The sequence below is a fragment of the Falco peregrinus genome, chromosome 8 (genome assembly GCF_023634155.1).
Source record: "Falco peregrinus isolate bFalPer1 chromosome 8, bFalPer1.pri, whole genome shotgun sequence".
Classification (NCBI taxonomy): Eukaryota; Metazoa; Chordata; class Aves; order Falconiformes; family Falconidae; genus Falco; species Falco peregrinus.
The window spans coordinates 55,807,759-55,832,194 of record NC_073728.1 but is presented as its reverse complement, the minus strand read 5'-3'; the positions used below and the strand labels follow the sequence as shown (position 1 = coordinate 55,832,194).

The 24,436-nt window shown below is 49.5% G+C and overlaps 1 protein-coding gene across 6 annotated transcripts in view; it reads left to right on the top strand.

Moving 5' to 3' along the window:
• The first annotated feature begins 1,379 nt into the window (after window positions 1-1,379).
• Window positions 1,380-24,436, top strand: part of NSD1 (nuclear receptor binding SET domain protein 1) — a 66,760-nt gene continuing 43,703 nt past the window's right edge. For 4 of the 6 annotated variants that reach the window (XM_055812488.1, XM_055812487.1, XM_055812486.1 and 1 more), the window contains exons 1-4: window positions 2,178-2,332; window positions 2,545-3,245; window positions 19,440-19,575; window positions 22,593-22,765. In XM_055812488.1, coding sequence (XP_055668463.1) covers window positions 2,565-3,245; window positions 19,440-19,575; window positions 22,593-22,765 — 990 coding nt within the window. In that variant the 5' untranslated portion in view covers window positions 2,178-2,332; window positions 2,545-2,564. Of the gene's footprint in view, window positions 1,402-2,177; window positions 2,333-2,544; window positions 3,246-16,983; window positions 17,377-19,439; window positions 19,576-22,592; window positions 22,766-24,436 lie in introns of those variants that run through there. The other 2 variants (XM_055812485.1, XM_055812489.1) reach the window with 2 other exon arrangements.

Below are 24,436 nucleotides of genomic sequence, written 5' to 3'. Positions count from 1 at the left end.
CCACGGCCCCAGCTATGGCAGGTGCTGCCCCATCTCTGGAGGACCGCATGGACGCCAGGCCTCAGCGCCTGGCTTGCACGGCACTGGCACAGCACAGTCCCAGCTCCCATGTGTTGCCACAGCATATGGGCACCGGGCACGATGGCCTGCGTTGGGTTGGGTGCCATCAGCCGAGCCGCGGGCTAGGACCTCAGAGGGACAAACATGTCACAAGCAGAACCTCTGACTGTGGCGCTTCCTGCCAAGTTACCCCACCCTCCGTGGGTGTGCTGGAGCGGCCTGAGACTGAACATGGCAGTCTCTCCACGGTGGCAGCACACCTGTGGGGGGAACAAGGGGTTGGCGACCTCGGTGTGGCTCCTCTGGGGCAGATGCTGGGAAAGGAATGGCTGCCTCATGGCTAGCTGCAGACAGGGCAGGAGGGATTGCCCGGGCAGGGCCAAAGGGGCAGTGGAGGAGACCGGGAACCCTCGGAGGAGCTGCCAGCACACGTAGGCAGGGAGGAGGCAGGGTGCAGGGCTGCCTGCAGGCCTGGTGCCACTGCTCTGCCGAGATGCCAGCCCATAGCCGCCCCAGGACGGTGTTTTCAGCGGGAGAAGGCTGCACCCTGGCCGGGCAGCAAGGGCCAGGCAGCGGGCGCTGCCGCCTGCCTGAGTGTGCAGAGAGGCTGCTCGGGGGCCCCTGCCCGGCGTGGGGGGCGGGGGTGGAGGGGGGGCAGTCCGGCGCCAGCACGGCCAGGGGCTCCCGCACGGCTGGGCCGGGGAGGCGGGTGTATGTGTGTGTGTGTGTGTGTGAGTGGGGGTGCAAACAAAGGGCAGCGGCAGGCGGGGGGCGCGGGTCCGCCCGGGCAGCTCCGCGCCAAGTCCCGCCGCGGCACCCAGCTCCCCGCCCGGCACCCCGGGGGGTGGCCGGGCCCTGCCCCCCGCGCGGCCTGGGCAGCACCGCCCCGGTGCCACATCCCCGCGCTGCCCCGGCCGCTGCCCCCCGCACGGCCGCCCCCCGCCCCGTGCCTGCCCAGCCGTGCCGGTGCGGCGGCGGCGTGGCGCGGCGCCCGGACCCGTGCGCGGCTGGCGGCGGAGACCCCGGCCCCCATCTGGAGGTAGCGACGAAGCCGCTGCCACCCGCTGCGGGGGCCCCTGGCCGGCCGAGGTGGGGTGGCGGGGCGCTGATGGCGGCCCGGCCCGGAGGAGCGGGCGAGAGCGGGGCCGGCTGCGCGCCGCTCGGCGGCGGGAGGGCGGGCGGGGAGCGCGGCGCTCGCTGTCCGGGAGCGGCGGAGCCCGGCGAGGACAGCCAGGCCGTGGGCACCCGGGCGCCGCTCCCCGGCGGGCGAGGCGAGCCGAGGCGAGGCGAGGCACGGCACGGCACGGCGAGCCCCGCGGACGGCGACGGCCCGGCACGCCGGTGCGCGGGAGGGCGCCGGGGGGAGCGCGGCCGGGGCGCCGGGCCCAGCCCGCGGGGCGCGGCGGACAATGGCAGGGGGTAACCCGAGCCCGGCGGGGGCGGGCGGCAGCCCGCGCCCCCCACCCCGCTGACCGCCCGCTGGGACAGGGGCCGGGGCCAGGGCCGAGGCGGGGCGGGTGGCCCGCACCGCCGGGCAGGAGGCGCCGCCCGCCTGGTGCCCCGCCGGGGCGCAGGGCCCGGCCGACTCCATTTTGTTGGCGCCCGCTCAGCCGCCGCTCGCAGGCCCGCGGCCTGCCCGCCGGCCCCGCGGCCGACTAGGCCGGGGGAGGAGGGGGGAAGGCGGCGGCGGCGGCCGGCCGGGGCGCGGGGACCCGCAGGTGAGGCGCGGCCGGGCCGCCCCGTCCCGCCCCGTCCCGTCGTGGCGGGGCCGCCCGATGCCCCCCCCCGCCCCCGCCTAAGATGGAGGTGGGGGCGGCGGGCCCGAGGGCGCGGGGCCGACCGGGCCGGGCCGGGCCGCGGCGGGGAGCGGGGCCGCGGCGGGGCAAGGCCGGGCCTTGGGGCGGCCGGTGGCGTCGGGGTGCGCCGGGGGGGGGGCAGCAGTGAGCGCCCCCTCCCCCACCCCCCCCCAGGCGGGCAGCGCGCGGGGGAGGAGGGGGGGGGGGCCCGCTGTGTGTGGGGGGGGCGGGGTGGGGGGGCCCCCGCGCGGGCGCGCGCTGATTGGCCGCCGCCGAACCCCAAGAGCGGCCGCGGGGGGCGCGCGCGCAGGCGCGGGGCGCGCGCCGGCGGGATGGCGGCGGCGGGCGCGCGCATGCGGGGGAGGGAGGAGGGAGGCGGCGGAGGAGCGCTGGCGGGGCCTGGCCGGGCCAGGTCGGCGCGTCTCCTTCTCGGCCCGTACCGGGGGCAGGCGGCGAGCCGGCCGCGGCGGCCGCAGGTGAGCGGCGCCCCGCGGGGCGTCGTCGTCGGGCGAGACGGGCGGCCCGCGGCCCGGCGGGCTAGTGTCGGGCGACGGGCCGCGGCCTGGGCCTAGCGCGGCGGCGACGGCAGCGTCGGCCCGCGCGGGGCCGGCGGAGCGGAGCGGGCCCCCGGGCGCGGCTGCCATTTTGCGGCGGCGGCCGGGCTGACCCCATTGTGCTGTGCCCGCAGGTGGATGCCCGCGGCCCGGCATGGAGCAGGCCTGCGAAGTGAGCCGGCGCAGCTGCCTCGTCCCCTTCGGCACCTCGCTGGCGGCCGCCGAGGCCAAGGGCGGCCCCTTCGGCGAGGGCCGCGGCGCCGAGCCGCCCGCCATGCAGCTGGCCGCCGCCAAGCCCGTCTACGGCCAGGACCCCTCGTCCTGCTACATCCCGCTGCGCCGGCTGCAGGACCTGGCCTCTATGATCAACGCTGAGTACCTCGGCGGCGCCGCCGACGGGGCTGAGGCCTTGCCCGACCCCGGCTCGCCGTCCCCCCGCCTCCCCGCAGCGCAGGACCCGGCGGCCGGCGCCGACGGACCCGGCCCGGCGGCCGACGCGCCCCGAGGGGCCCTGGCGTTCCCCTTGCTCCTGCGGGACGGCGGAGAGGAGGCGGAGGAGGGCGCCGAGACGCCGGAGGAGGAGGAGGAGGACGACGACGACGACGAGGACGACGAGGAGGAGGAGGAGGAGGAGGCGGCGGCGGACGGGGAGGAGGAGGCGGCGGCCGAGCCCGGCTCGCGGGGCCGCGGCCGCCCTGGGCCGCAGCAGGGCCCCGCCAGCCCGCTGCCGCCCCGCTTGCAGCCGGCTGAGCTGATGCCGACGGCGGCGCCGGACGGCGGCCCCGGGGAGAAGCTGGAGCCGTCCGCCACCGGCGCGGCGGCCGCCCTGCAGCTCGTAAGCACCGGGGGGGCGCGGGCGGGCGGCGGGGTGGGGTGGGGGGGCGCGCCGGGCGGAGGGCCGCGGCCGCTGCCATTTTGCGGCGGAGGCCGGCGGGGCCGGCCCGGGCGCCCTCGCAGCCGGCACCCTCGAGGGCGGGCAGCCATCTTGCCGAGGGGACCCTGCCGAGGCGCGGGGGGGGGGCGGGCGGCCCCGGGGCCGCGGGCTGTCAGCGGGCTGTGCCGCGCACCTGTGCCCGCCGCGGCTCCCGGGAGGGACAGGCACCGGCCCTCCGCCCGCGGGCAGCCGATCGCGGCGAAGTTGCGTGGAGTGGGCTGTCCGTGTCCCGTCCCCCACCCCGTTACAGGCGTGGGGTTCTGTGTTTTTTTGGGGTTTTGTTTTGTTTTGTTTTTTGAGCGTGCTGGGGCTGACGCAGGCAGGAGGAGAGCTTTCCCTTCTCCTGCCTGCACGGGTTTAACGCTGTCAGACGGCCCTTTGTCTGGCCCGGCTTGAGGTGCCCAAGCCGTGATACCTCGGCGATGGCCAGGGAGGGGCTGTGTCACGGCCTGACACACCTCACGGGCAGGAAACCGTGCCTCTCATGCGGGCTGGCTTTTTTTTTTTTCCTTTCTAATTTCTCTACACTCAAAATTCCTTTACTTTGCTTTCTAATACGCTTAATAAGAAGCAGAGCGGCTTGAACTTTCAGACTTCTGAGTTAGATGCGTTCAGCTTTTTTACATAAAGTTCTTTTGAATGGAGGCATAATTTTTTGGATGCTTTGCAGCTTGACTGTTTGCACACACATGTTTATTTCTTGCAGTTCGGTAGTTTTAATGTGCATTTCTTAAATATGTTTTTGCAAACTTCAGGTTTCTTACTGCGGGATGCTCGGGGTTTTAAGTATTACTCGATGCAGGGTGTGAAAATTAACTGGTGACAGCACTGACACCGAAACCATCTCACTTTCTTTACTTTCAGTAGAGCCACTGATGCCCGACAGATGCTGCTGGTGCATGCAGCACCTGGGGAGAAACACTTGCTTTCTCCGGTGTTCATTTGGGAACATGCCATGTTCCTGCTGTGTGCCCCGGGAGCAGTTGTCACGGAGTGCCCATGGACGGAATCATTTCAGGAAGATGCTGGTAGCTGCTTAATTTGCTTGTGGTGCAGTTAGGCTCAGCTCTGGCTCTGGGTAGCTGATCATCTTGAGTGTTCTTTGGGAAGAATCCGTCTCCTTGTGGATACTCGGTCTTTAGTCTTTGGGGGTTAAGACGCTGCTGTGGGTCTGAGGTTTGTGCATCTACTTAGCTTTGTTTTGCAGAGCAAAGCGGGGATCTCTCAGCAGACATGTGCTCGGTGATGCGGTTGTGGGAGGGTCTCACTTTGTAAACAGAAGCTAGCAGAGGTACTTTCACAACATTTGCCTTTGCTATCAGTGGCTTTACTATGTGCTGCACAGAACTGCAGCTTGTATGATGACAAAACTGTCTTGGGTGTTTGAGGCTGTTATTTGAATATGCAACGAGGGGTTGACTTCACTAGCATTGCCTTCCTGTCTGCTGTAGTACAAGGTTAGCCTTGCTGAATTGTTTTGGTGACTTAAAAGCATAGCTGTGTTCAGAAAAAAAAAAATGCAAAGAAGAAAAGTATTTTTTTAGGCAGCCTTGGATCGTTTTTGAGTCTTGCATTCTTCCCTTAGGAAGTGTGGGTTGTCCAGGCGGTCCTTCATTTTAGCCCTGCTGTTTGTGGGATGGGAAGAGATAGGGATTTGTCTCTGTGCCAAGTTACCATTGAGGCAGTTAGAATCTTTTAATTGTTGAACATGACATAGTAGCTAGAAATAACCAGGCTTGCTCCTCAGATCATGTATTCATGCAGGCGTTTAATTCTAGTCTCGTTTGTATTTGAGTAACCGGAATTCACTTTTTTTGAGAGACTGCTAAAACTTAAAACAAAAACCCACCCCAAATCAACAATCACCAATGCCCAGGAGTCTGCACTGTTATTTTCAACGTGGCTTGTCATGGCTGCACTAATTTTTCAGATATCACCTTTACTCAACCTGATGATGGGGCTCTTCCACCTTAGAGCAAGACTTTCTCAGAGCCTTTAATTTTTGAAACTCAGGACTTTGAGTATGCCCACTGCTGCTCAAACAGCCTGTGTCTCGATAAGAGGGAAGTGTGACAAGGGGAAAGTGTGTATCTCAGACCTCCGTATCTGCCCCTTGTAAGTTTAGAATTTTTCACTAGATCATTGGAAATTGGCTTTGAAAAGGCTGATTTCCAAAATGTCCAGAGTGCTTCCAGCAGAAGGGCCAGCATTTGGTTTAGTCTTTAGTGGAATGCAAAGTCCAGCATTTAAGTAATGCCTCTAGGTAGGAGGGATGGTGGCAGGTATTGTTTTGCATGGGGATTTGTTAATGGCCCTGTCATCTGTTGCACTCAGACAGGGCCCCAAACGGGCCAGAGGTTGCTCAGGTAGCATTCAGTTGTAAAGAGGGATGTGCATATTCGGAAGTGAAGTTATTTTAAGTGTCAAGTTAATCTTAATTAAGGTTGACTGAAGTTCTACATACTCCAAACAGCTACTGACAGATTCTGTGTTGGAGACAAGGAAATTATAGCAGTGGTTCTTGGGTCTTGTTTCTGCTCCAGAACTGACAATGCAGTGACTGCTGGCTTATTTCCTTGTTCACACGTTGGGTTATTACCACTTAAATTGAAACGGGAAGTAATTTTTTAATCTGTTTATTCTTTACCATCTTGACATGAGCTTGTCTTTAGCGCTGTTGTAGAGCTCCTGGACAGCATTTTGTGGAGCTGGAGGGAGCATGGGCCCAGGCTCCAGCACTGGGGAGGGTGGGTGCAGCCATGTAAGGTCTGAGTACTGTAGTTCTTGCTTGAACTCGGTTGCTGAGGAATTGGAGCAGGTGGACTTGTTCCTGGCAGAACTCTCATGCTGAAATTTTTGCTTCTTTTGTGTATCTTTTGGTGCCATGTAACTTGGTTTTCACTTTGCCATTTTGTTGGTTTTTAATTGCTACCCGCACAGTATGTTAGAGTCATTTGGTTTGCCAAGTTGGGCACCGGGAAGCAGAGAGTTCTTGGTTTCAAGTATATCTGTGCCACTTTTTGTGCTTGTATGTTACACGCTGTAGCTGTAGGACCCTGGGTTACGCATGCACAAGCAGTTTTTTCTACAGGGCCCTAATGGCTTCAGGCTGCGGGACGTGCTGAGCTTGCGTGAGGCATTTGCTCAGTGTTGCTTTTTGTTCTTCTCGTACTATTTCCTTGTTGTCTAGCTCCGCACTGTAGAGTGTGATGGTTGGGTAACGGCAGTGAGGAAGTGAAGCACAGGGGAATCCAGAGCCAGATCTTTCAGCGCTAAGGATGGCTACTTCCAGTGGCTGGGTGTAAGGAATGAGTAGGGCGTGTGTATAGAGCTCCTGAAAGGTTTTTGCTTTACCAGAACTACACCATATTTTACATGTTAAAAGTACTGAGGGCAGCGAAGTCCTCTCTTTTAAGCCTAGAATTAATCCGTGATGAACTTGAGTTCCATTGCAATCTGCAGCTCTGGGAAACAACTCTCATTATAAAATGTTTGTGTCCCTATGTGAGAGTTACTCTGGGCTTTCGTTTATTAACTGACATGTCTAGTGCCATTTCTCTCTTTGCTAAAAATAAAATAAGGGAACCAATGCCACGTGATACTTGCTAGTCCTGTAAATATTTCTGAAAGAATCTCCTACTACAGACTGTTGATTTGAGGTGTAACTAACTACTGGTAACGTTATATCCCTGAGATACAATAGGCATGGCGGTGGCTTGTTTGAGCAGGGAACATAAATTTCCTCAGCCAGTTGACATCTTCCTGGTGAGAAGATTAATTCTGTGGCAGTCTGTGCTTCCAGCAGGCATGGTCTCCCTCTGCGTGCACCTGGTAAGAACAGGCTTTGGGTGTACTGCTGTCGCTGTGTGTCTGATCTTGTGCACTCCCTTCTTTGCCACTAAGGTTTACACTGTTTGGAAGATGTTATTTTTTTTCTCGGAAAAGAGCACATAGCTGGATCTTACCTGGTTGTGCAGTCTGCTGGCATGCACTGGGCCCCTGTACTGAAGGACATCTGTGTCTTGAATAGTTCTAAACTTACCTGCAAGGGACTTCAGCTGTGGTAGGCATCCAGAGCAGTGGATATTTCCACAGTTAGGGCAGTGTCCTAGGCTGTGTTACTGCTCAGCCGTAAATTTTTGAGGTCCTTAATGACTTTTGGTGCTTTCATGATGTGACAGTACTGCATTGCCTCTGCCGTGGTGGTGTGAGCGGGTGTTAACATGCTGCCCCAGCAGGACTGTGTACCCTAGGTGTAAGGAGCAGCTCGCTTTGAGTGATGGCAATTTTTTGAACAGTTTGTAGGATCTAGAGCTCTTCTGCACAGCGGATTGGGTCTATGAAAGTATGTATGTGCTGGCTACCTGTCATGCCATGTGAAATTTGAGTGATTGATGCCTTTGCAGTTCGTGTGGGGCCATACAGCTCTCAAGGTGAACATACCTGTCTGAAATCGCAAAACCAGAGGTGTTTCTTGCAGTTTGGACAGTCTTGAAGGCAAGGTTTTGCTGAATGTAATGGTATAAACCTGTATGTCGCTTCTGCTTTCTCTATTTAAACTTACTTTTAAAGCTAGGGTAAGAGAGACTTCATTCAAGCAATGTCCTGGTTAACCTACTCTCTGCAGTCATAAATACTTTCACGTCTCTAGTGAAGACTAGAGGAGTGTAGACTTCACTGGGCTATTAAGCAGTGCAGTTCTACTCTGTACAGCGTGGCACGCTTAGTATGTCACCTGCTACTGTTACAGGCAAAAATGGCCAACAGTAGCAACAAAACTGGCTTTTACAGGTGCTTTTTTTAGGATGTATGCTGCCTCTCGAGGCCTGTGACCTGTTCTGACTGTCTTTGTATTTACTGGCTGGTGTGATACCTTTTGGAAAAGTGCGTTTCCCAGGACTTGAACCTTTTTTTTCCAAGAAATCTTACATTGATGAGGGTACAGTGATTCTAGTTCTGCTGTTGCAGCTTCTTCTAAGCCCTTGTTAAAATCAATGGTAGCGGCTCAGTTTGCTGTAGCAGTAGTGTTTGTCTTCAGGGCAACACACTTCTGTTTTGCGTGAAGTCGGGGATTTGTTGGTTGCCTCTTGCAGTGTAGCAGCTTCTTGTTGCACCTCATTGCACCCGGTTCCCAGAAGTGGGGTTAAACTGTGTGATGTGTAACAATTACTAGGTTGTATCATATTTTTTTTAATTTCCTCATGTTAAGTGAACAAATCTGTAGCTCACTGAAGAGGTTTCTTCAACTCTGAAAATGATTAACAAGCTACTTGAGCCCCCCCCCCCAGTAGTATGTTTCAAGTTATAATTGGGACAGTATTTCCTAAAAAGACATTCTTAACTTAAAAACCAGTGTTATGGGTGATGATCAATTTTGTCTAGTTGCTTAGAATATGCCTCTTGTTTTTCTTGCCTGTGACTGATAGCTTCTTGTATGTAGTAATTTTGATTGTTTTTTTCCAGTTATTTGCTCTGGCGTTTAGACAGGCACAGGGAATAGAAGCACCTGAAGAAACAAACTCAATCCTAGCAGGGGGGCTTTCCCTGTGAATTTTTAAAAAAATAATAATAATAAAGTTAATGCCATTTTTAATACCAGAAAAATATGACCCATGTTTTGTTCTGTCTGCACAGAGCCATCTGTGCTGTGCAATGCAGTTTTTGCTCGGTAAAATGGGAGTTAAATCCTTTATGTTGGGTAAGACATTGCCAGGATTTCCAAGTTAATGGGTGGAAAAGGTCTGTAAGAGAGTCTGCTTTGAATTAGAGCAGCAGTTTTCAACCTCTATTGATTTGTGGACCCCTAAACACTTCCCAGGTGCAGACTCTTGTCTAGTGAATTTAGACCTATCAACAATAGCCTTGCTTGCTTTCATATAATTTCATGGCATCAGAGTATTTTTTTGCAGCTGAAAGTTTGCAGACCACTGAGTTACAGAACACGTTGCTCATGTTAGTTGCAGTGTTTGACCTGCGTGAATTTTGTGTTGAGTCAAGTGTAATGTTGCATTTGTGCTGTGGGTCGCTTCTGGAGCAGGCAGGGCTGCCATCTCCTGCCTGACTGGCTGTCCTGTGTTGGGAGAAGGGGTGATAAAAGTTGCAGTTTGCTTTGCTGAAATAGTTGCTGGAAGTTGTGTTACATTGGGGTGAGTGCAGTGTTACCAGTTAAGGTCAAGCTGGTGTGGGAAACTGCAAGGTGTGGTGGTGACATCAAAGAAATGGTTTGGCACTAGTAAAAGGGTTTAGGGCTTCTCAGTGTGCGGTGGGACAGGATTGTGCCTGGGCACTGGAGTTGCTCTACCAGTGCTCTGGGAAGGGCTGCAAAGAGCAATTCATGGTTTAGCCTGTGGGGAGGTCAGTCAGGCACAGGTAGTTTCTGGGTTTGGAGATGCTTGAGCATAGTCCTTGCAGTTGTGCCTGGGGATTATAGGGGCCTTCTTGCTAAGTGTGCAGGGTTTCTCGGTGGTGCAGGATTGGGGTGCCAGCGGGGAGCATTAGCAAGGCCACATGCAGCACACAGATGTGTGTTTGGGCTCCTCTCAGCGAGTAGCTGCAGCAAGGGAGTGGAATGGTAGCACCAAGGAGTTCGGCATGCCTGCAGAGTTGTGGTGCTGTGCAGAGACAGACTGGAAAGTGGAGAGTTGGGTGTCTCACTGGTACAGTCCTGGGTAGGAGCATGGGTGTTGCTTTGCCTGACCTGAGTGGATGCTCCTGGCTGCAGCACCCAGGGGAGGGGAGGATGCTGCTGTGGATTGGAGGCAGAGGCTGACACTGCTGGCAGGTGCCAGCTGAAGTTCTCTGTTCTTGTTAAATGAGAAATCTGGTTTCGGTGTGGCTGCTCACAGTAGCTTTGCAGCAGTGATTAAATGTGCAATAGCGATAAAGATTGACTTGGTGCACATCCATCTCTTGTGTCCAGAAGCACTGATGAAGCTAGGAGGAATTTCAGCAGTGTTGCTTTGCCTCTATTGAAGGATGGAGAAGCACTCGTTAAAGTTGACATGTTGGCTTTCTGTGGTTACCATTAAGATTGCATCAAGATTTATCTCATCTGGGTCTTTGGAAAAATGGGAAAAAGAAATTGAGAGAAAAGTCCTTGTGTATCATCTGTCTTTCCCAGCACTCATGAGGGTAGGTCTGGCCATGGCTGGTTCTGTCTCTAGCACAGCCAGAGCAGCAGGTTTGTACTGAGCTGACCCACTCAGCTCGTTGCCGGGTTTGGTGGTAGCCTCAGCTGTGAGGGAGCTGCACAAGCTGTAAATGGATGGTTTGTCTGACAGTCAGCGGCATCGGCTTGGGTGCTGAGCTGCTGCTGTGGCTCTGCGTGAAGCGGCGGGTGGAAGGGGCAGCACTAGTGATGTGGGAAAGGGAGCGGGGCCGGGAGTGCCGTTAGTGACTGAGCCACAGGGAAAGGGCAACGCATCTCCAGTCCTGCAGGCTTCCCCCTGTCCCTCTCCATCCTCTTCCTCGGGGGGTGGGGTAGGTGGGTGAAGTGCTGTGGTAGGGAGCAGCAGGGTTGCTAAGCAAAGCTTTGTGCAAGTTCTCGATAGGGAGCTTGTTCCATGGGTTACATCCAGTATGGGATAGCTGCGATTGCTGTGGGAGATGTCACATTCACGCTGCTGTGGTCTTCAGGAAAAAGTTTTATAGGTAATAAAATACCAGTGTAACTCATAAGAACTTTCTAGACACTCATCACAACTAATGCATTGGGGACTTTTTTTTAATTTATTTCTGGACATGCAGAAATTCACTTCAGAGTGTGAGAAACCAGAAGTGTTGAGTTGGATAGAGCAATCCAACAGTATCGCATACTAGCCAAAGGATGGGGTGCCTTTTGGTTTGCTATTTTTCAGGAAAAAGTGAACAGATAATATCTTGCACAGTAGTATCTCAGCACACTGGATTCCTCCAGCTTTTTTCAGCTCCTGTAGGGCCTCTGGTGCTGAGCATGCCACGAGGCTCTTGCCCTGGGCCCTGCTCGAAGGTTCCACGTTCCTCCAGTCTGGGAGGAGTGTGTTTGTGACTTTTCCTCCCACTGTTGGTGGAAAGATAGAAACCTGGCTGTTGCCTCATGCAAGAAGGGCAAGGAGCAGGGTGGTTATCTCACCTTTAGTAGTTTCTCTGTTCACCCTGATGTTACTTTGTTGTTCGATTTTTCCCAAGCACCTATTCAGACTTCTTACTATTTTGGCTAATGTGGCAGTCTCCCACAGATTTCTAAATAGCAGTGAAACAAGTCCGATTCTTTTTAATTTTAGTTGGCTGTCCTCTCACAGTATATGTGGGGGTATGTTTAGGAAGCTGGATGTGCAGCATAAAGATTAGGAAGCCTCTCTGAAGCATAAGTTTGCAGGACCTGATGGTAGAAGCATGAACCTCCCTCAGGGCATGGCTCTAAGTGTGAATAGATACAAACAAATAAATAAGTACAAGGTAAGTATATTGCACTGCTAGTGTTCAGAACTTCAGATTGCATTTTTGGTAGGGATTCATCAAAAGCAGCTGAAATCTTAAATGCAAATTAAAACTTAATTTTATGTGAACAGAACATGTGCAATTTTTTGTGTTGGAAAAATGGTTCAGTTGGACAGGGAGAATGTGCATGCTGAATACCACCTCATTTTGAGGAGGTTATGGTCTTTTGTAAGTGGCATCTTTGCATTTGGGCTAACAAAGTGGGATTGTACCTTCACCTTCTGTGCACGATCCATAATTTCTGCAGAAGATTAAATTTGCAAACCCATGTTAAATGTTTGTTGCTTTTAAAGAAGCATTTAAAATGGAATAAAAAAAAACTCAACAAAAACCCAAAAAACCCCCAAACCAACAAACAAACCAAAAGAATGAACAAGCAAGTGTTAGTAGTTACACATTTAATTCAACCCAAACTCCCAGTTTTTAACCGTTGAGGTTCTAATGCAATATTCACTTTGTGTTGCATGTATGTGTTCTCTAGTAAGCAGAATTAAGCATTACAGATTAAGCTGTAATGGATACAATTTACATATATAAATTAGAATAACCAAGTTTTATTTTGCACAGTTTGAATCAGTTTTTCATTTCAAGGGTTTAGAAACTTCCTGTCTGAAGACGAACATTGTGTTTATCAGATGTCTTGCTTGTTCACAATTTGTTTGATAATATACAGAGGAGCACAAAAGTAAGGCTGAAAAAAGGGGGCAGATCTGATGACCTGGTTTCAGTTTAGGTTTTTATGCCAGTTCTCTGACATAAGGTACTTGTGTGTGAGACATAGCTGAGTTTTGGTAATGCCTGCAGTTCCTCTTGCTTGAAACATTTAGTGCTGGTTAGAAAAGCCAGATTTAAAGAGAACTTGGTTTATCACTTGAAATGTATGCGGATAATCAAGTGTTAAAAGAGTCTTTCCTGTTTCAGGCTCCTGGCAGTGGCTTGAAATCTTTTGTATGTTTGTGTGTCTGTGGATTTCTCTCCACCAGGGATCTGGTGAGATCGTACCACTTCTTTCCTGCTTCTTTCTGCCTTCCTCAAACCTTGCTGTCCGGTGTGCTTCTGATTATTAGGATGCTGAAGTGCTAAAGCTTTCTATTGTACTGCTGTTCTATCCAGTCCATAAGGAAAAAGATCTCCATTAAGAAAGTGAAACAGGGATGCTGTTAACCAGTTACCTTGGTGTCCGAGACTTGGTATTCTCCCATCAGTACATTCTTTATTTAAAATCCAGATGTTTGTAACTCTTGAGCTTAATAGAAAAGCTTCAGGATATATGAATTACCAAATGTAGTACAGTCAGATCTCTTTAATTTAGCCTTTCATGGTAGTTCATATGTACGTAGCACCCTTTGCGTTTATAGGCTGCAGCAGCCTGGAAAACGTACTAAAAACTTGCCAAAGACAACAAATATCCGTAGGCATGTAGATAACAGAAGTTTGGCTTGTATCATAATCTCTGCTGTATTTTTTGCTAGTGAATATTTAATTGGTGAGTATTTAACACTTCTGCGTGATAATGGTCCCAGATAAGAGGTAGTATACTTTTTCAGATGTGAATGTAGGTCAGATGCCTGTTTGCTTTTTGCTGCAGTGCTGAATCTGAAGGAAGACTGGAGCAGTGCAGGGGACAAAGGGCATGTCCCCTGGTCCCCAGCAGTGCAGGCTGCCTGTGGGTTTCCAGCAGGCTTCTTCGACTTCTGCGTTTGACTTGAAGTGTCAGTGTGATGATTACTGTGGTGAGGGAGGTGATGGCTTCAGCAGATACACCATGCAGGTGTTGTGGTTTGGGTGGTTTTTGTACATAACTTACTCCCGTTGGGCTTACCCTCTCCCTGTGCAGGGATTTATTCCTGTAAGTTTTTTCACAGTGGAGCACAGAGGGCTCCTGCTCTGCCTGCATGAGTGCAGGTTCAGGATTGGACCCTCTCTCTATAAGGGCTGAAAGCTCATACGCTCGGTAATGATACTTTGCGTGGAGGAAACTTTGATGACGTTTTTGCTTGGCTTCGAATACTTACTAAGCTACGAAGTACATATAATTTAATATTCTTTCCATTTTATGTTTTTTTCAGCCAATTTGGTTTTGATTTCAGAAAAACTTACTTAAAACCGGGATCTTTGCAAATGAGAATTTATTTTTTGGCTTTCATCACAAGCAGTTACTAATTTCAGTTCTTGACTTTGCTTCAGTGTTGTTCTTAATCTCATCTCCTTTTTATCTTTTACGTGCAACATTCACCAGTAAAAATTATTTCCCCAATTGCTGTCTTTTTTCCTTTATCTGTATTTGTTCATTTCCCAGTGCATGAGTGTTGGAGCAGAATGAAATAATGAACAGTGGATCACTTAGACTTCTTTCCAACCTCCCCACCCTTAGGAGCAGGATGGTCGTAGGAATTGTTAACTATCTCCGACTGTCAGCAGCAGTTACTGTATGAGAGTTGCAGCCATCGCTGCTTGATTCTGTGACTGGAGTTAAAGGCTCTGGGCCCCCTGCTCGTGAGAGGAGCTGTATGGGCTCAGGACAGAAGGATAAGCCTGAGCTCAGAGGGCTGAGGTTGAAGCTGCTCTGCTTTGTCTTAAACTGTAATTTTGGAATTTATTTTTTGAAAGTAATAAAAAAAATTTCAAAATATTTTTGGAAAATTTGGAAAAATGAGGTTGAACTTTAGCTGCAGGGAAGTGCTTTTAGGATACTTTTAGCAATGCCCTTCCAGACTGGTTCTGGGAGTGCTTTTAATAGAATTTGCCCCAGTTGCTGCCCCTCCTTTGCAAGGGCAGAGGGTAAATGACCTGTTGTATGATGGTGAAATGGCAGGAGTTGGGAGTGGCATGTCCTAGGCATGGCACACTGGTGACACCAACCATGTGATTAGATTGTTAGTAGATCCTGCTTTAAGCAGACTGTTTTGCCCAGGCTAGTCCAAGTGTCTTCAGATGTCATCTCTGCCTCAAATTTGCTTTGTTAGATATTTTTTTTTTGTGCTAGTACGAAGAGCTGTTGATCTTCAGCCAGTTCAGCCGTATCTGGGGGTGGGTTGTAGGAATTAGGTGAACTCCTTGCCATCTCATCCTGTTCAGGAGAAAACTAATGATCATTGAACTTTTAAGGAAAAGAAGGTGGTCACGAGGGAGATGGTGGACTGACCATCACCAGGGTTCCAGTTCTAACTAGTAAGGAGTAGATACTGGGAACAGCCTGTTTGTAATCCTGGGGGTAGACGGGCTGCAGGGAGGGGCAACCTGATGCTGGAATGAGAAGGTTTGAAGAGAGCACTGGAAGCTTACGGGGCAGAGTTGTTGCTGCCTTCTGCCCCTGGCGCAGATGTATGCGCTGGCTGGTGCATGGGGTGTGACTTACCTGGCAGCTACTAGTGTGGTGAGATCTGCTCATGAGATATCCTGTGCTCCTGCTGCAGGGCCCTGGGCAGGTATCGGCTGCAGCGGAAAAGGCTATTAGTGTCATTGTTTATACTATATTGTTCAATTATCATTTGGATTTGGCTGCCTCCTTTTATTTTCTTCCTTGGCTTTGATTCTGTCCACTTTGTGCCTGAAACAGGCTTGGCAGGATCTTCCTTCATTATTCTTGGAGGTCAGTGGCTTCCTTCTTGCTTTTCTCCATCCTCACGCACAGTCTCTTTTGCTGCCCCAGCCTTTCTCCAAAAGCATGTTCTGTCCGCTGCTTCATTGAATAATATCATGTTTATAATTTAAGTCGGGAATAAACTCTAATAGGGCTGTTTTGGCTAAGCATTTCTGTCACGTCTTTCCAAATCAGGTCTGAGTTTCAAGTGTGCAGGGCTATGATGGTTGCAGCTCAGTGTCTGGTCTCTGGACAGCTGGGCTTTTTGGATATACAATATCAAAAATGTTGGCTTGTGACAGTAGATGTATATCTGCCCCTTTGCACGCAGTTTGTTTGGTCTTACTGTGGCTCTGCCAAGCTGGTTGCATCCCCTGTCTCACTGTTGGGCACGTGGCTTGCCTGCTGCTGTGCCACACTGCGGTGGAGGTGACAGTACTGCTCCAGCGCTGCAGGAAAGTTGCACCCCATGGCTGTCAGCATATGCATGTGTTTGTGGACTTGTGCTTTGCGACACTTCTTCCCTCAAGATTAATGGATTGAACAGGAACTTCAAGTGATGTAACAAAGAACAGATAAGTGTTATTTTTGTCACTTTTTAACTTTGTCACTTTTTAACGATGTGGTTATTTTAAAGGGCAGAAGATTGGTGAGAGACAGTTGAGGACTGATAGTTTGTGTGCAATAATAAAACCACTTAGAAAAGTAAGCTTTATTTCTTGGTATGTTTCCTATTTGCCTTATGGTGAGAATTTTAGGAGGGCAGAGATGCTTGCTTTCTATTAGAAAGCCTCCTTTCTCATGAAGCTGAGCACAGACTTTCGATATTTCACTTGGTGAATTGCAGACTGGTGTGTTTAGCATAGTACAAATTCAGGAGCTGACTTTCAAGATAGAAATGTTTGTGTCATCCTGCTGCTGAACCTTGGCTTGTGACCCCTTCCTCAGTGATTAGTGGTCATTTGGGGTCTTGCATGGGTGGAGAGAGCTTGAAAAACATTGGAAAGATAAATCCATGTCCTCACCAAAAATAGCACAAGGTGATCTGAAATAACTGCGTATTGTCTAGAGTGTAGGCTGTAGCTTGTCCCATCTGAACAGCAAATTAATGCCAAACATACCAGCTCCCTTCAGGAGAATGTCTAAATAGATACAAAGCCTGTGGTGTTGCTCACTGACAGAGCAAGGCACTGTCCTTCCTTTTCTTGCTAACTCAGTCTCTTCCCTGCTTTGAACTTCTTCAGTGTATCAACACTGGAGTTACAACATGGTACCTACCTGGTATGCAATGGCTCACAAGTTTTTTTTATTTAAATGCTTGAACGTCTCCATGCTCTGTAGGTAAACAATGCTCTCTGACCATGTGTAGGGACTACATCTGAAGTTCATTGTTTTTAAAAAAACAACTTGCGCTTTCCCTAGCTCACAGAAAAATCACGGTTACTGCAGGGCTGAACTTTAGCCTGATGGCCAATATTAGCAGTTTGATCTGGGCATAGTAAATGTTAACTGTAATAGGAATGAAATTTGTTGTATTCTTACCCAAGAAATTTGGGGGCTGTAATTCTGGCATCATGCAGCAGAGTTTAAAGGAAGAGTCTTGCTGTACCTAGAAATGGTAATAACTGCTGCTTTCACTCCTCTACTAGTTTCTTTTTTTTAATGTTATAAACCTTAAAACTCCTTAGCAGAACTTTTTTTTCTATGGATATGTAAAGGGATCTCTGGCCAGGTGGTGGGATGTAGGGAGAGTAGACAGGGAAATAGTAGAGGACTGCAGCCTGCTGCAGTGTGTCCTGTTACAAGGCTTTTTCTCAGGGACGCTGGAACATGGCTCTTCTGATCTGCCTCTCGACCCACTGGTGGAGCCTTTGGTGGGCAACCTTGAGGCCAGTGTCTGACTACTAATGCCTTAGAAGGGAGAGAGCAAACAGAGGAATGAGAATGGTTGCTGGCTGCTCGGAAAGAGAGGTAACTGTTTAAGCATTGTCTGAATAGTTCCTTGAAAGCCACATTTTCAAGAGAGGCTGAGTGGGGTATTAGAGGGTGACAAAGTTGATTTAAATGCAGACTTGCCTCTAGGCAGGGGGTGTGGGTGTCCCTCAGGTGGATCAGTGTGAATGGCTTTGGCAGATCCCCAGCATAGTTTTACTGTTCTGTCGAGCTGACTGTGCTCAGGTTACAGTTGTCAGTAAGATGCACATACATTGTACTGTGCACTGCGTTTGAGATGATCAGTTATGATATACGTATGCTCCTTAAAGCCTAGGGTTGGAAGATGTGTTGCAAAAGTCACGTTTACAGGAAGAACAGAAGCTGGAAATGGAGAGAAAAAAAAAGGCTGGGGTGGTGGTGATGGAATTTGCATCTAAAAGTGCATCTGCTTTTTAAAAGCACCGGTAAAGGTAGCTAGCACCTCTGCTCCTGTGCTCACAGGTGCGTATTTTTGTTCCAGAAAGCCTGTGTTTGTGTCGTGGTGGAGGTGTGGAGGCTGCAGCAGGCAGTGACAGAATGAGGGTCTGCAGCCCTCTGTATGGTGTCTTCATTCCATGTTCCTGAGCTCCTGCTCAGTGATAAGTTACTGCGTGGTTTTTGATGGCCGAGCGAGAATTTCAGCAATGTAGTCTGTAACATCATTACCTGCTTTTTTCATGTAACAGAGGGGTTTATCCTTTTGTATTGTCTTTAACCACATGAAGAAAACCCATAAAATTCAACCTGATGCAGAATATACCTTTTATTAGAGAGGCCTGTTGTGTTTTAGTTGCTAGGATGTTAAACTGTGAATTGCAAGAAACTACCTTGGGAAGGCTGGTGAGCAGGACAGAGAAGTGAAGTGAGAAGGTGTGTATTTGTGCTGTGACAGCTTTAATGAGGAGTATATTGCCGCTATTTACTGGCAAGGATACCTGCAGCACTTTAGAGCTCTTAAAATGCTGAACCCACTTGGGATGTGCGTTGGCTGGTGGTGCTGGTAAACAGGCAGGATACCCTGCAGCTGGGCATGGGGACTCCAGTGTCCTGTGAAAACCTATGGTACCTCGTCTTGTCTCCATTAGTCACACCACTGGTAAGCTCCTGGATCCTCTTTTTGGCAGAGGCTCTGCTCGTAGTGCAGCATCCAGGCAGAGAGCACGTGTGCTTAGCAAACAGCACAGGACCTGCTCTCTGCCCTTCAATAGCAAGACAGAAATGCCATTAAGCAGCATTAGAATTTTTTTTTGTGTATTGAAATATTTTGACGTTCTTGTGATCACTGCACAGCCGTGGGAAGCAGAGGGGGTTTGGGTGACTGTTTGTACACTGCTGATACTTGTGAGCAGTTTTTGGAAACAGGCAAAGTCTGTGTGTGTGTGTGTGTGTGTCTCCTAGAGGGGGGATGACTGCTCTTGTGCTCATTTTCTCCTGTTTTCTAGTTTTGGGGCAGAGCAATGGCAGCTCTGTGCATATAAACTAAAAATTAGGATTTAAGGGGTTTTTTTCTGATTGTGCCTGCTTTTGATTTCAAGTACTTTATGGTGAAGCTTTTTCCTGAGCACATCTGAGAAGCAGGGAGGTTATTAGTTCGTACATATCAACTGTTTCTTTTTGCAATTGATAAACACTTAATTTGCTGTTCTCATCACATTCTTCCAGTTAGGAGTGTGTCATTGCCTCTTACTACTACTTTTTTTTGGTATGTTTGAAATGAACAAATCTGTGTTAGTGAAGTAATGGAGGCTAGTAGTGACTCTAAATATTTACCTGCTCAAATGTGTGATGTTTGAGTGTAGTCACATACCAGAGGTCATGCTCCTTGCTACAAAATCACACACACAAAAAAAAGGTCTCAAACCCTGGTTTATTGTTTTGTTCTTTCAGAAGGATGAGGAGAACCATAGTGTTCTTTGAAGGTGTAGGAGCCACTAAGTAAAATCAGGACTTGCTTTTTAATGTAAATGTCTCTGGTGGCCAGATGCACGAAGGGGGGAGGCAAATCTCTTTAAAAGCATCTGGAGCTTTAGTGATTTCTTGTGTTCTGTTTTTTCCTAAAGATCCGAGCCAAGAAGAAACCCACTCCAGTGAAGTATGAAGTTGGGGATCTTGTTTGGGCCAAGTTCAACAGACGCCCATGGTGGCCATGCACAATTTGTCATGATCCAGTGCTGGACTGTCACTCAAAAATGAAAGGTACTATATCTACTCAGACCACAAAGTGGAGGTGTTGTGTATGACAGGGTGCTGCAGTTTTTAATTTAAAAAACATTTCTGGCCCTTGAAAGGAATGAAGAAATAGACTGTACTTTAGAAGACCTGGATCTATAAAGCAGGTGTAGATCAGGGAGGTGACAGGAGGAAGATGGGGTTGAGGCTGATGGAAGTGGCACAGATAGCTGTTGGACATGTAAGCTTTTCTTCTGAGAGTACAGGAAGGATGAGTAGCTAGACTGAGCTCAGGGCAGTGCACAAGAGCAAGCAGCCTCTCAAAAAGAAGATACAGCAAAAAAGGAGGTGGATCAGAGAGGTGAGGACAGAGACATGCAGTGGGTAGCCAAGCAGAGCTGGGAAGCTCGGAGTGTGTGTGGACACGGAGAATCGGCCAGGCCTGGAGAATGGGGGTCTGGAAAGGCTGAGAAGTGAGGTGTGGGGCAGTGCAGTGTAGCTGCTAAGTGACTGAAGGTGTGATGGGAGTGTGTGAGGAAGCGAATTTTTTTTTGGTCTTGTTTGGCACAAGGAAGCAAGGGGCTGTTTATGGGGAAATATTGGAAAAACCTGGAGATGGAGCCACATATGTGAAAGTTTAGGGCATAGTGTGTCAGTGAGACCAAGAGCCAGCTGAGTGTGAGGGAAAGAGATTGGGGAAATAACAGAGCTGTGCTTGCATGAATGAAGGGGAGAGCCAAGAAGGAAGAGAGTTTTACAAGCTGAAGGCAGAGAAATGTAGGTGAGTGATAGAGACAACAGAGGGGAGGTGATTGGTTTGCTTTTAGGATCATACTGGCTGCCATGGGGAGACTGTCACAAATGGAAAGAGGCTTGTTTATTTGCTCCTGGTTTCCCCTTCTGTTTTCTTTTTTGTTTTGTGGGCAACTGGAAACCACTTGAACTGGTACCATCTGCCACTGACAGCTCTGTAGACTGGTGAGGTTGCCACTCACCAATGTATTTCTCTCCAGTTTTTGTGGCCCTCGCCAGCCTAAGAACTAAGTGCTGAGAGAGAGTAGGCTATTTTTTTTTTTTTAATCCCCCCTGAGCTGCCATCAGCTCAGAGCCCTCTAGTATTTCTCTAGAGACGTGAAGTAGCTTTTTCTACATTGTGCTCATGTCATCCCGAAGTCTGGTTGCTGTAGTAGTCTTACTTGCTATTTCTTCCCCTTCATCCTTTGGGAGGCATTCATCCTGATTCTAGATAATACTGGATGTGCTGTTTTAAATAGTCCCTCTCGAGCGCTCAAATTCCTGTCAAATATGTTGCCAGAAGGTATGCCAGACATACTCTCCCCCTGCATCCCTCCCCATGAAGTTTTGGACAGGATTTAATGTATATAGCTGTCCAGTAATCCCCTCTCAGCCTGTGTATGAGGATTTCTAATAAAGGAATTCTGCAGGGAGGAAACATGCTATTAACACATTCCAGCAAGGTCTGATCTCCAGCTACATGATAGACTCTCCCATCATGTTTTATCCATGTTCAAACCAATAGAGCTCTGGGGAAAATTGCATTTTCCAGTTGTGGCTTTATGTAACCTCCTAGTCATCCTTCCCTGATGCTGAGGTGGCAGAATTGGGTGGGTCTGAATGCTGGTGCTTTTGGGCAGGGGGAGCTGCCGGGCTCTGTGTGCACCACAGAAAGCTCGGTCCTCCTGCCTTGGCTCTCCTGTTGCCAAGGGAACGAGCCCTTCAAAACAAGGCAGGTCGCTTCAAACTCATCACTTGTGCAAAAGCCTCTTTTCTTGGGTTTGAGGCATGGCGTTTTGTTTCAAGCAGTTTGCCTTTTCTTAGCAAGCTCTCGACTTGGAAGAATTTTTGGAGCTGGAAGATTGAGGCTCAGTGGCTTGAGTCCCAGTACTGTGAATGGGACAGATGAAGTCTGTCATCTTTGCCCTTGGTTTGATGTTGCCCTGGTCATTACTTGTCAACCTCCCAGTGGTCTTGGTCAGAATCTCAATGTCACCATCTTCATAAAGGCCAGGGTGCCCCATTGTGCTGACACTCCTGGAAGAGGCAGCACAAACCAAATGGGCTGTGAATTCTAGGTTCCTGGTTCAGAGGGTGAAGGTGTTGCCAGGAGCACGTGAAGCACACATTGCAGCAAGATGCAGGGAGAAGTTTAGATCTCTTGTTTCAAGCCTTGTTTGCTCTGTTCTAATGCTTTTAACCTGTCCTTTTTCACCAGCACCTCCAGTACTAGTTCAGTTCTTAATTGTACCATGTCTGTTCATCATTCTCACACAGAAAGCAGCTTTTGAAAAATCTTTGGTTGTGCCATTATGATTGAGTTTCTTCTCTTGCTCTGCACATTCGTGCCCAAAGTATGGAGATGCTCATTGCAACTAACGTTTTGTCATGTTTCACGTAGTCCTTGTAGAGTTTGTGTGCATGTGTGTACTTAAATAATGTTATTAATGTTTTATGTCCTAAATAAGAGCTTGTTTGGTAACAAAGCATTGAACAAGATGTGGTATATCGTGGTGGGAGAGGCTCAACCTGTATGAGTAAATCCTGTCCAGAAGGATGTAATTCTGGGTGTTGCCAGCACACTGTTGTGTTTTCCCAACGGTCAAGTGGACTGGGCTGTTTAATCATTAATCAGGGAGTTGCAAAAATTAAATGTCCTGCCTAGTATGTTGCGTGTCTCAAGGGAAAAAAAAAAAAAAAAACAACTGGATATTTTTGCAAATTTCTTTTGCAGCCAAGCAGTAGTCTTTGCTCTCTAGGGAGATGACCCATTTTAGACCTGTTAATTGTTTGTAAGAAAAAACCCCAACAACATAAAAATGGAGAGTACCAAGACAGAACATAGCAGAGATCAAAGGGGGTCTGCCTTAGTTCTGGGTAGAAATCCCTAGAACAGGCGTTTGTGTGGGAGTATTATTAAGCAAAAAGTAGTTGAAATTAACTGTCAGGTTGTTACCGCTTTGTGATTCTTTGTGTGTCTTTATTCTGTTATATGCAAGGGGTTAATTCTTTTTAATTTATCAAAATAGTTTCCAATCGGAGACCTTACCGGGAGTACTATGTGGATGCCTTAGGAGAACCTTCAGAGAAAACCTGGGTTGCTGGGAAAGCTATTGTCCTCTTTGAAGGAAGACATCAGTTTGAAGAGCTGCCTGTTCTTCGGAGAAGAGGAAAGCAAAAGGAAAAAGGTTACAAACATAAGGTGAAAGATCTGTTTTCTCTAATATGTTTTTGATCCTTTGAATCTGCACAGCACAGAGTATTCCTTTATGCCTGGAATTACACTTTGACAGCTTTCTTCTGTGGCAGTGACTGCAGCAACGTGGCCAGGGACTTGCAATGAGCGTAGTTTATAAGCTGCCAGGAGTTTCTAAGTTCTCTTTTTTTATGTCAGGGTGTGGCCTGAAGCTTTTACTGCCCTAGACAGCTCAGAGAGGAGTCAGGTCTGTTGGTGTGCGCTGTGGAGCAGCACAGCCCTCTCCTGATGTCTATTACAGCACGCATCTAAATAACTTCTGTGCTCTCTGGCAGCCTCCTTTGGCTGATCTGAAGCAGAGGTGGAGCTGCACGCTTCACTAGGTCACTGACTCAGATAAAGCAGCGGGGTTTTTAGTCCTGCTTCAGTAATTTTCTTTGTAGAAACCTGTTAGGACTTATAATTTGACTTGGAAAATGCTTTGTCAGTGAGCCTATGGGAATGAGTTTTGTGGCTTGTTGCATCAAAGACATCGAGGTGCTGGAGCACGGCCAAAGAAGGGCAGCGAAGCTGGTGAGGGGTCTAGAGCACAGGTCTTAACCGGGAGTGGCTGAGGGAACTGGGGTTGTTTAGCCTGGAGGAAAGGAGGATCAGGGAAGACCTTGTCATGCTCTACAGCTGCCTGAAAGGAGGTTGTGGCAAGGTGGGGTTCAGTCTCTTTTCCCAGGCAAAAACTTAAGAGTATAAGAGGAAGCATCCTTATGTTGTGCCAGGAGAGGTTTACATTGGATATTAGGAAAAAATTCTTCACTGAAACGGTAGCCAAGCACTAGAACGGGCTGCCCAGGGAAGTGGTTGAGTCATCATCCCTGGAGGCATCTAGAATACTTGTAGATGTGGTGTTTAGGGACATGGTTTAGTAGTGGACTTGGCAGTGCTGGGTTAACGGTTGGGCTTGATGATCTTATAGGTCTTCTCCAACCTAAATGATTCTGCAATTCTGTAACAGCCCTGAGCAGTTGTAACCAATACACAGGGGTCTGGTCTAAGCCTTTAGGAAGGTGACTGGTGAAATTAACTTTTTAGAATTGCTGAAGTGAAGAAGTACAGAGGCTGCTGTGTTACTGTAAGAGAGCAGATAGTAATGCTAGGTAATGGTGTCTGTTTTTTTTCTTTTTCCAAGAGGTTTATTAGCAGTTGTGTACTCAACCTATGTTAGTGCAGAACCATTACATTATATGTGCTCTTGCAGATGTGAGCCCCTGGGTTTACTGCTCTCATTTGGTTTTCCTTTTCCAAGGTCATGTTCAGTATTGGCCCTAAGGACTTCTCTCCTTGTGTTCCCAGCCCCCTAACAACTAGTTGCACACTCCCAAGTAACTTTTCTGGTCCTGGAAGTGCTGCATGGCTAAAATGTCATCCTATATGTAAATGGAAGTGCCAGTGTAGCTGCAGGAGAGGGAATCAAATGTTCGCTGCTTGCATAAATTTCTGGGTTTGCATTTGTGGAAGCCAAGATCTGATGCAAAACTGAGGGTATTTGGCTGGTTTGCTATCGGGTTCCATCAAACTTTTTAATCTGCTGAGGTGAGATTTTATTGGTGTGGGTTTTGAGGTTTTTTTTTAAGGAAAAGTGTAAGAAATTTGAGTTGTCCCTCCTGTCTTGGAATTGGTTTT